The 11911-nt window shown below is 42.4% G+C and overlaps 1 protein-coding gene across 5 annotated transcripts in view; it reads left to right on the forward strand.

Moving 5' to 3' along the window:
• The window catches only part of LOC311252997 (sodium channel protein type 2 subunit alpha-like), a 38168-nt gene extending 26577 nt beyond the window's left edge, over positions 1–11591 (forward strand). For all 5 annotated transcript variants that reach the window (XM_084346667.1, XM_084346666.1, XM_084346668.1 and 2 more), the window contains 10 exons: positions 995–1130; positions 1630–1784; positions 1937–2110; positions 2565–2687; positions 3890–4165; positions 4867–4920; positions 5033–5170; positions 6885–6989; positions 7103–7373; positions 7459–11591. In XM_084346667.1, coding sequence (XP_084202793.1) covers positions 995–1130; positions 1630–1784; positions 1937–2110; positions 2565–2687; positions 3890–4165; positions 4867–4920; positions 5033–5170; positions 6885–6989; positions 7103–7373; positions 7459–8651 — 2625 coding nt within the window. In that variant the 3' untranslated portion in view covers positions 8652–11591. The remainder of the gene's footprint in view (positions 1–994; positions 1131–1629; positions 1785–1936; positions 2111–2564; positions 2688–3889; positions 4166–4866; positions 4921–5032; positions 5171–6884; positions 6990–7102; positions 7374–7458) is intronic.
• The last annotated feature ends 320 nt before the right edge of the window (positions 11592–11911 follow it).

Here is an 11911-nt window from a genome sequence, read left to right on the forward strand (position 1 = left end):
AAAGAAAAACAGACAGGAAGCCTTACGACACCAAAAAGTCTCACTATATGCAGATGATGCTGTAATATACATAGAAGATCACTGCATTTTAGGGGTTTCAGAGGAGTGTTGTCAGGGTTAGCACGGACGACAGAGTTAAATGAACTTGACAACAGCAGCAATACTTGTCCTTACATGTGTTTTGCATCTTGCTAAGAAGGATGTACCATACTTAGTCCTGTATGTTTTCTGGGTATGCATGGGTGCTAATCTAACATGTTTTACAAATGGGAACAAAAAAAAATGCCAGACCACATGCTGTCTTATAAACAGTGCACAGTACTGGTTTTTGCTGGTAAGCTAATGTGGTTTTCCGTCTACTTCAACACAAACAGAAGAAGCTTGTACACTGCTTTCAAGGAATGGAAATAACGTGTTTTCATGTCACTGAGGAAAATGTTCAGCGGCCCCTTCTGTGGGTGGATTTCTAGCTTTGAGGGTGGTGAAATTATTATTCACAGAAACAATTATGGAAATGGGATAAATTGTAAACAAGATGATTTGGGGTCATTTTTCAGTCGACATGAAAATACTTCAGCACACGTTCTGCTTGGTACTATTTCAGGCTTGGATTGATAATGCACTGGAATACTGCATGCACTCTTTCTCAAATGAGGGCACATCAAACGTACCCACAGAGCATATCCGTAACGCCAACCTTCACATGCTTTAATCTGATTTGAGCCATCAGATAAAACTAATTTCAAAGCCTGTAGGTACATTTGATCGATGCTGCATGTGATGATGATGATAATACAATGAAGATAACTTTAAAGAGGCCAACTCTGTGAGCTATTACAGTGCCTAGGTATACAGTTGTGGCACTGGAGTACATGTGAATGGAGAATCACAATGATAACCAGCTCAGAAGGTTGGCTCCAATAACCACTGAACCTTTGCGTTTCAGGCACTGTTGTGTAACTTTGTGCTTTTATTTTCTCCCTCGTCCATGCAGAAGCTCGATGTAGAGCCCCAGCGTCTGAGCTCATCCGAGGGGAGCACAGTCGATATTCGGCCCCCAGGAGATGGGGTGGATTCAGTGGAGCTGGAGCCAGAGGAGTCACTCGACCCAGAGGCCTGCTTCACAGAGGGTGAGAGGGATGTGAGGGAGGATGATGGGAAGAGGGAAAGTGGGACAGAGCAAGAAAGGTGGGGGATGAATTGCTTCCAACAGCACATTTCAAGACATAGAGTACATCGCGTTAACTGCTTGTGCTTAGCACCGGTGTGCATACTCACCGCTGAGTGACAGTGAATACAAATGCTCAGCAGGACAAAAGGAGAAGTCGTCTGTGGGATTGTCTGGGTTTGGAATGTAACCTGACATGTAGTCCGACACACCTCCACAACCTACAAATACCTCTGCAGAGTGTGAAATACAAACACAATGTTGACTGAGGACCTGAAATGGGTTAGTAGGTCTATCACAATAACTACTTTTTGTTGAGTTATATGTACTGGAAACAAACTCAGCGATTAATAACAAAGGACAAGAGGAAGAGAGATTTGTTTTGGTTTAATCATACCTTCACCTTTAGTCAACATGAACCCCATAATAACTCCTGTGGTCATTTCTTTACATCCCTACAGGCTGTGTACGCAGGTTCCAGTGCTGCCAGATCAATGAGGAGGCAGCACATTATAAGAGCTGGTGGAATCTCAGGAAAACCTGCTTTATCATAGTGGAGCACAACTGGTTTGAATCCTTCATCATATTCATGATTCTGCTCAGCAGTGGAGCACTGGTGCGTGTTTTTTGTATCATTGCATGCGCGTTTAACAAAATGTTTTTTTGCATTATTAACAGTAGGTTTTGCTGAGCAGAGTTTGTATTTTCTCGCCTGTGTTGCCTTCAGGTGCTTGTTTCCTCCATCAATCTTTATTCCTTTGTGTGTAGGCATTTGAGGACATTTACATTGAGCAGCGGAGGACCATCAAAACAATGCTGGAGTACGCAGACAAGGTCTTCACTTACATTTTCATCCTGGAGATGCTGTTGAAGTGGGTGGCATACGGCTTTGTCAAGTACTTCACCAACGCCTGGTGCTGGCTCGACTTCCTCATTGTAGACGTATGTATATTCAGTCCATACAAAGATAATTTAGACTTTGCGATTGACTTTTTGAGAACTTGAAAGTGTTAAATGAGAAGATACAGTAGATACCACACCATCTTATGTATATTTGATTAGCTTAGCTTAGCATGAAGAAGGGAAGCAAGGGGAAACGGCCAACCTGGAACTCAAGAAAATGTAAAAAGAAATGTGGCTATCAGCACCTCTAAAGCTCAAGCACTATTTTGTGTATAAATTAGAAAGAAGATAGAAACAATATATAAAGTGTTTATCACTGAGTTTTGGAGAGAGCCAGGCAAATTAAATTCATGATTATCTCTCTAATTGAGTGCAGACTAATCATTCATGCCAAATGAGCCATCTTCTTCAAACACTCAGGGTTTCTTTGCAGAAGCACCTTTTTCAGTTCTCACCTTTCACCCTGCCGTTCTCTGTCTTTATCTTCTCCCAGGTGTCCCTTGTCAGCCTTGTAGCTAATGCGCTCGGCTACTCTGAGCTCACAGCCATCAAATCTCTGAGGACATTGAGAGCCCTTCGGCCCCTGAGGGCGCTGTCTCGGTTTGAGGGCATGAGGGTAAGGACATCTCGGATAACAACGACACAAATGGGGTGTTTGTGGGCAAGCTGGAAACCAGTATACCTGTGGAATATCTTAGATTAGCTTAAATAACTTTTAAGCATTTTCCAGAAAGTTAAAGGTGCATTATGTAGAAGATCCGACTATCAGAGGAGAGAGATCTTCATTGATTTTTTTTTTATACTTAAACAAACTAAATACACAAACTCTCTTTGTTTTCATGACTGAATAAACAAACTGACCTTAAAGGACAACACAACTTCATACTGTTTTGCTTTGTTTATATGTGGCGGACCCTGCCACCTTTCTAGCTTCAAACAGTGTTCTGCAGACTTTGTTACTTTAAACAGCTTGTTTATTGAGTTGAGTTTGTATTATTACCTCATTAATATTATCAATATTAAAATTTTGAGTTTGAATTTTTTCTCCAAAACTACATACTGCCCCTTTAAGCTAACTAGGCCACTTCTAGCCTTATTTAATTTGACATTAAGATGCCCCACAATAATACATATTTCCAGTTTAATTCCTCTGAGTTAATGTTTGATGTCATTTTAATGGTTTTATCTTGTTAGCCTGATTGTTGACTGCATGTTTATTACAGCCTCTATATAGAGTGATCTTTTCTTTGCAATTCAACACTGTACTTCTTCTATCTGCATGACTTTCTTCACATTGTGTCAATGGATTACTGTATATAGCTGTTCTGAGGCATTGTTTTCTGACGTTGCTTGTGTGGTGCCTTTGACCTGTAATTTTTTTCTTTGTTGTGTGTCTTTTTCATTTACAGTCAAACAAAATGTTGTGACTTCATCCTGCCTCTCTAAGGTTTTTTTCTGTTTTGCTTTTTTACCTATCAAATGTTAACTTTTTCACCTGTCCACTTCCTCCTTTCCAACTGTCATGTTGTTAAATTCTCTTTGTAGATGGTGTTAAGAGCTTTATGTGTGCAGACATTACATATTAAATACAGCTTTGAATAATACAGGAACGCTATGAATTTTTAAATCAGTCTTGGCTCTTGTTCTGAAAGTCGTAGCATCTGCCTCCCGAGCTCAATCAGATCAGGTTAAGAGTTAAGTGATTAGATGTAATTGCCACTTATCTAAATCAAACAGCCTCTCTGTTTATGCAAGCAGAGACCTCAGTATGACCGGCAGGAGAGTGCTGAGTTTAACCGTGTGCTTTGACCTCTCCAGGTTGTGGTGAACGCTCTGCTGGGGGCCATCCCCTCCATCATGAACGTGCTGCTGGTCTGCCTCATCTTCTGGCTCATCTTCAGCATCATGGGCGTCAACCTGTTCGCAGGGAAGTACTACTACTGCGTCAACACCACCAACGATGAGGTCTTCCCCATCAGCGTCGTCAACAACATGTCTGAATGCCTGAATTTGATAAATGACAGCGCTCGCTGGAAGAATGTCAAAATCAACTTTGACAACGTCGGGGCCGGATATCTGGCTCTGCTGCAAGTGGTGAGTTTAGTCTCCGCGGCACAGGCGGCATTATGAAGACAAAAGGGTCAAAGTTTGCTTATATAGAAGAGGAGTATTTAGGATTTGAACTCTCCGGCTTCCAGTTTTGTCACTGAGTAGATTTTTATTCTCCTTACAAATTGACACAGTAAAGAGAGAAGAAACATCAGATAATCACTGCAAATCAATATTTATATGCAGTCATAGAAAACAAATGAATTCATTAATCTGCCTATTACTTAAAAATGGCTTTCAGAGATTATTTTACAGTCGGGATAAAATTCAAAATATGGAAAACCTGTAGGATTTATGTTTACAGGCAAATATTTGACGACATGGGAATGAGAAACCAGCTACCTTTCTTCAGAATCGCTTTAAGAGTTTTCCTGCATTACATAGTGCTGCTTTGATTGTCCACCTTAATGCATGTACACAGATAAAAAATAAAAGTGTCAAATGCTAAAATGGCATTTGGCATAAAATATATACAAAACCCAAAATCAGAAGAAGGGCACTACCTTAGCAAATAACATCTTGTATTATTGTCATAACGAGGCACCAAATTGAGGACCAACATAACACACTGTACTCACTAAATGACAGCCAAGCAGTTTGACTTGAATCAGATGATTGAGGTTGTGAGGAGGGTTATTTGAGCCCCCAACACCACCCACACTGACAAAACTCTCATTTGCTCTCAGGCAACATTTAAGGGTTGGATGGACATCATGTACGCAGCCGTGGACTCTCGAGATGTAAGTGTCTTTGTGCCTAACAGAGGGATCTGTAGTTTGCTTTCACAAGTCAGCTCATTTCTGTTATGAAAGCCGGTAACTGTTTTATTGTGTTTTGCATTGTTTGTTCTAGTTGGAAGATCAGCCTGATTATGAAGTGAACTTGTACATGTACCTCTACTTCGTCATCTTCATCATCTTCGGCTCCTTCTTCACCCTCAACCTGTTCATCGGTGTCATCATCGACAACTTCAACCAGCAGAAGAAGAAGATAAGTTGCATTTAGTAACAGTCAATATCAGATAATGTAAACTGCGATGGGCAATCCTGCTGGAGCGTTGAGGAGTGGAATGATAAAATATTGCCTTCCTGTGACATCTTAATAGTCTCCTCCGACTGCTGATGCAAATATTATGTAATTATATATTCATAAAGTGAAACAGATCTGGGATAAAAAATCTAATTTTAGGAAAAATTTAGCTGTTAAGTTTATCAGTGCGTCCCTAAATATAGCCAATTAGCATCTTCTTTCTTTATGACTTTAATTTAGACATTAAATGAATAGAATGTATCGCCGGTCCAAACTGGAGCCTTTTGTAGAGGCAATAATGTTTCAAAGTAAAGATGAAATCCCAGGTTGTTGCTCCGCCATGCTGGCTGTTATTAATGTTGACACACAGGTTTGGTTCTGCTCGTCATTACTGCGGTGGAACAGGTAGCAGTCCTGTGTCACACTGTGCCAAGTACAAGCCTAGTCTGAGTACAAAGTCACTGTAAAGGAGCGAATGCACCCACACACTCACAAAGAAACACCTTTGAAACGACTTTGTGACGGAAATGTCGACCTTTTTGATGAATCTATCGATGCAGAGGTGAAAAGTGTGTGCAGGAATCCACTCTTTCTCCTTGAATTAGATTTTCTGGGGGGAGTTAATCCCCTGCGCCACAAAAAGACATAAAAACCCAGTGTTGCCTTCGAATCACAAAGCCACTGAAGGTTCACAGGTTCAGCCAAAGCAGACCCTCAGCTGTGTTGAAGAAAGAGCCGAGCTCCAGAATAATGATTATCTGCAGCAGGGAGAGGACCTGCTGCTGCCAAGGATTACTGAGGGTGCATGAGTCACTGAGAAACACCCTGCCTGCATTCGCACACACACATGCAGTGTCACAGTAAATGTAGTCTGGAAATGAGCCCTCCATTCAACCAAGCGCTAACAAGTGGGATGGGCGACACCCAGGAGGGGGAGAGAGGGGGTTTGCACTGTGTTTGCTGTGCGCTGATGACTGACGTACCGACTGAGACACTGTATCAGTGTGTTTGTGTGTTGTTCAGCAGCCCCGCAGCCACAGCGTCACACAGATGCTGTTCAGTGTTGACACCAGTCCTGCCTCCAGACACGCATCATACACTCAGTGAGCCGCGCTGAGAGTGTCATGTTCGCCTCGCGTGTGATACCGTGAGGGGGATTCACTTCTTTGATTAACGAGAGCATAGTGACGGCGACTGTGTGACCCTGCCGCTAGTCGAATAAAGTAATGAGGGAAAAAAAACACATGCCATGAAATAAAAGAAGGCGCTTCCTGCAGGTGTGGTTGTTGTCTGTTGCGTGTCCTTTTAAAGGATCCCGTTGCTGTTAGACACAGTTCACGCCGACATACATCAGCCTATCGATTGTGCAGCGCATATATGGGCACACTAGGACCTCTACCTCCATCCCAGTTTTCTAATGAACGAAATTAACATTTTTAAGTTTTGCCTGAACAACACCAAAGGATTAGTTTACCATCAGCCGACGAGAGCAAGCAAATATTTAACTAAAGGAACAGTTTCCTTCTTCAGTTTCAGAACCTCGGACTCGTTTTATACCCTCTGTGCTTCAGAGATATTGATCCCAGCTGGCTGTTTTGTTGTTCGTACTGCTTTATAAAATGTAAATGTAAAATGTGTTCATGGTTATAACCAGTTTTTGTCGGGCTCCCTTTACTTTGGAGGTCAGGACATCTTCATGACAGAAGAACAGAAGAAATACTACAACGCCATGAAGAAGCTCGGCTCCAAGAAACCACAAAAACCTATACCTCGGCCCACAGTAAGACTCTGAGTGCTCCGACTGTGGGCTCCACTCACTCAGTTGTTATAATGGATAATGCAGTAAGTAAGTACAGAGTTAAATGACTCTCTTGTTTCCTCCCCCGCCCTCAGAATGCATTTCAAGGTTGCGTGTTCGACTGCATCACGAAGCAGGCCTTCGACATCGTGATCATGATCCTCATCTGCCTTAACATGGTGACCATGATGGTGGAGACGGACCACCAGACGAAGGATATGGACAACATCCTCTACTGGATCAACCTGGTCTTCATTGTACTCTTCACCGGCGAGTGTGTGCTGAAGATGATCTCGCTGCGTCACTATTACTTCACCATCGGTTGGAATATATTTGACTTTGTGGTGGTGATCCTGTCCATTGTAGGTAAGGAGATGTCTGCGGTGCGCCAGCTTTCTTGTAGATCATTCGTAAAACTGTGAGCTGAATGTCTTATTTTGTGCTTTTGCAGGTATGTTTTTGTCTAAAGTTATCGAGAAGTACTTTGTGTCCCCCACACTGTTCCGAGTGATCCGTCTGGCCAGGATAGGCCGAATCCTTCGCCTTATCAAAGGTGCCAAAGGCATCCGGACGCTTCTCTTCGCCTTGATGATGTCACTCCCCGCCCTCTTCAACATCGGCCTCCTCCTCTTCCTGGTCATGTTCATCTACGCCATCTTCGGCATGTCCAACTTTGCCTACGTGAAACGCGAGGCAGGAATCGACGACATGTTCAATTTCGAGACGTTCGGGAACAGCATGATCTGTTTGTTTCAGATCACCACCTCGGCGGGGTGGGACAGCCTGCTGGCACCCATACTGAACAAGAGGGAGCCGGACTGCGACAGCCAGATGGAGCACCCGGGCAACTATTACAAAGGCAACTGTGGCAACCCATCAGTGGGCATCTTCTTCTTCGTCAGCTACATCATCATCTGCTTCCTCATCGTGGTCAACATGTACATCGCCGTCATCTTGGAGAACTTCAGCGTGGCGACGGAGGAGAGCGCCGAGCCGCTGAGCGAGGACGACTTTGAGATGTTCTACGAAGTGTGGGAGCGCTTCGACCCCGACGCCACTCAGTTCATGGAGTACAGCAAGCTCTCTGACTTTGCAGATGCTCTGGATCCACCGCTGCGCATGGCCAAGCCGAACATGATCCAGCTCATCTCCATGGACCTGCCAATGGTGAGCGGCGAGCGCATCCACTGCCTCGACATCCTGTTCGCCTTTACCAAGCGAGTGTTGGGCGAAGGCGGCGAAATGGACATGCTGCGCGGGCAGATGGAGGAGCGCTTCATGGCCTCCAACCCCTCTAAGGTGTCTTACGAGCCCATCACCACCACCCTCCGCCGCAAACAGGAGGACATGTCGGCCATAATCATCCAGAGAGCCTTCCGCCGCTACATGATCTGCCTGGCCATGAAGAAAGCCTCCGCCCTCTATAAGGAGAAGCTGAAGGAGGGCATCCGCGACCCCGACAAGGACGTGATGGTCATCAGCAAGTTCACGGAGAACTCCACCTCGGACAAAATGGACATGACGCCCTCCACGGCCTCCCCGCCCTCCTACAACAGTGTGACGAAATCGGACAAAGACAAATACGAGAAGGAAAATAGAGAAAGAGAAAACAAAGGGAAAGACTTGAAAGACAGAAAGAAATAGACTTTTTAAAAAAGGAACAAAAAATCTAAAATGCATCAGAGACATGAGGGAAATTTGTTTACAGCTTCTAACGGGGGTAGATACAGTAGATGTGCGCTTGTGTGTTGATTGTCCAGAGGTGACGAGTGCGACGCCAGGTAGGCCTAAAAATGGAGTGCTGTCGTGTCATATGTGAATACATGGGGTCCTTTCAGAGGGGAAACAAATGATCCAGCAGACACTGCCAGGGATTGTCTGGAACATGGAAAAGCCTCTCTGCAAAACGCTTGTGATTTTCCTATTGGTTGTTGTTACTATCTGACACACTTGAGTGTACTGTTAAGTTGTCTGTAGCTAGTGCTGCTGCTACTACTATAAATCCAGTGTCTTGAATTTAACAATCGCTGTATCACTTAACAAGTACTCTGCATAATTTTTTTGGTTCATATTTTTGGTTACAAGGTTTCTTTTTTAATGAGAAAGAATGTTTTCTACTTTTTTGTGTCATTATCGTGAGAATGTGTCCACTGCTTTCACTGTTGTAAAGATCACCAAGGGCAGACAAAAGTTAATGCTGGAAACTACAACCACCGTCTGAAGCTCGTACAGTGCAGGATCAGTGCCAGAAAAGCTCTTAGCTCATACAGTACACAGAGAGCTGAAACACAAAGCCAGCCGCTGGAGTGCGATGGGTAAATTCGTTGTACTCACTGGTGTGTGATTGTGCTTCATCTGGACAGCCGTCTCCCCTTTTTAATATAGAATACAAGTCTCTAAATACAGAGAAGCTGAATGTATGCAAGGAATGAGACACGATTAAATAATTTCTTGACATTTTGGGAAATATTTTCCCTTTTTTAACAGATGAGAAGATTGATACCACTCTTATGTCTGTCCTTTCGTTATGAAGCTATAGTGAGGAGATCGTTAGCTTGACTTAGTTCTTAAATACTGAACAAGCTCAACAATCTGCATACCAGCACCTGTAAAGCTCACTAATTAACATGCTGTATCTCGTTTCTTTAATCCATACAAAAACCCAAATGTACAAAAGTGACAAGTTGTTGTTTAACAGGCAGTTGCACAGAGGGACGACCGATCTGACTCCCCAAATATCGATTCTGATACTCAAAATCAGTACATAGTACATATCTGATACCAATCTGTGAAATATTACGGTGATAGCTTTTTATCAGACCCAAAATCCAGTATCACATCCTACTTATTAAGTTAAGCTCAATAGTTTAGCTAGTTCATCACTTGCAATCAACTAAAAAATTACAAATTAAATCTTAAAGATTCAATTTAGCTCTGTAATCACCTGTTGTGAGCCAAGAAGTCAAAAAATGCTACATGTTTAGCGGTAAATTAAACAATGTTAACACAGGCTAAGCTAATCGACTAGCTCCACAGTTAGCTAACGTAAAAACAAAGCTTGCATTATTCCAGTTGTTTTAAAAGCTTGAGAAAATGTCTGAATTTACCGTTAGCTTACAGTGAAAGTAGTAGCGTTAGCTTTACAGACATTAATTAACTGCTGCAAATAAGAAGTATAGTTTAGGAACGTAACCACTCATAAAACCCCAACTTGTTGTTTTTACATCTTGATATTTGTGCTGATTTAACAAATGCGAGTCAAAATGTTTATTAGAAAGCTTGAGGGATATTTTTAAAACCTGTTTCCCCTGCTCCCAATGTCAGGCTAGGCTAAGCTAACTGACTCCTGGCTGTAGCTTCGTGGTTAGCTAACGTACACACACGGTATCAATTTTATCAACTGACTCTTCAAGAAAATGTTTTCCCAAAATCTCACAACTTTTACTTTAAAGTAACGTTCATAATTCATTCATCCGCCGCCATATTACAAAGTTCCCCCTCTAATGCGTTTGTTCCCCTCCCCCTCCTCCTCCACACATCTCCCAGAGCTCTTGTAAAGAAAATATCTTAAGTAATATACTAAAAAGAAAAATGTCAATCCTTCTAACTTCTCTCAAGCTAGAACGTGACAGTATATCACATTTAAAGGTTATAATATCACATATGTTTGTACGACATTCATGTTGTTTAAAATTGAGAAGCGAGTGGTTTTAATGTAGTGGTTTGGTTTGTAAATAAAATAGCTATTTGGGCCCACAGTATGCATCACACTTACATTTGATGTAAGAGCACTTTTTAATCCCCACTGCTATGTAATACCACGTGTGGCGGTCATACATGTAAAGTGTGTGCGAGACAGCTGGAGTGTGTTTGTACTCGTACGTCCGTGTGCGTATTCGTTAAGACGGTGAGACTGCGAGAATGTAAGCATCTATCTCTTTTCGTGCGAGCGAGTGTGCAACTGGGGTCTGCGGGTTGCTTGTGTTCCACCGATTATAAATAACATTTTTACTGTAGATATGAGTGCATTTTGCCAGTCTTCGGATTTTGATTTACAATTTTTTCTAGGACTTTTCCTTTCTGCACTGTAACACATGACGAAACACATGTATGGTCCCCCCTCCCCCCTCCATATCTGTAGATAGGAACCATGAAGCAATCAGTAGCCATCTCTCATTGCGCTTGTAGTGTTTTAGTGAACTGCATGCAAGAAGTGACTACTGTCCGCTCATATGGTAATATAATTTTAAAGCCAAAAGAATAAAGGACATATTTTTTGTAAATGCTTGTTTATTTTCTCCGTTTTTCCTTTGCAGCCGGTCTTTGTTTCGATGATTCAAAAGGTTTCTCTGTGTGAGTGACATCCCGGTCTTTGCTCTGTGATCTGAACCTGAAGTATGATTGCTTAACACTGAACAGGATCATTCATGTGGTTCAAGTACATGTTACACTAAACTATGTATCGATTTGCAAAAATGTGACAAGTGACTTTTTTTTGTTTTTTTTTTGTTATAACCAAAGATGTGGCAACAAAACACAAAAAAATCTAGATTTTCCAAAATAAAACCTATTTTGGGAAGCATATTCTGCATGCAGTATGCGTTCATTGTGGGGTGCTGGAGACGTGATGGAAGGAGGCGAGTGGCTCTGCATATTCAACGAGGGTTAAACAGATACTTAGCCGCCGAGACGATGGTCTGTTTTCAGCCTGAGGATAATTCACTGAGTGTAGACAGCTGAGATTCCCCCCGAGGAAACTGGGTCAGTGAACGCTGCCCGGAGGTGAAGTGGAACAATTATTTATACAAGATATTTGCGAGTTAAATCACATTCAAAATGTTGTGATTTCTTTTTCTTTGTTCAACTAGAATACTCAGTAAACAATAACACTTGATGAACAGTAT

Source organism: Pagrus pagrus, assembly GCF_965226575.1.
Source record: "Pagrus pagrus genome assembly, chromosome: 24".
NCBI lineage: Eukaryota > Metazoa > Chordata > Actinopteri > Spariformes > Sparidae > Pagrus > Pagrus pagrus.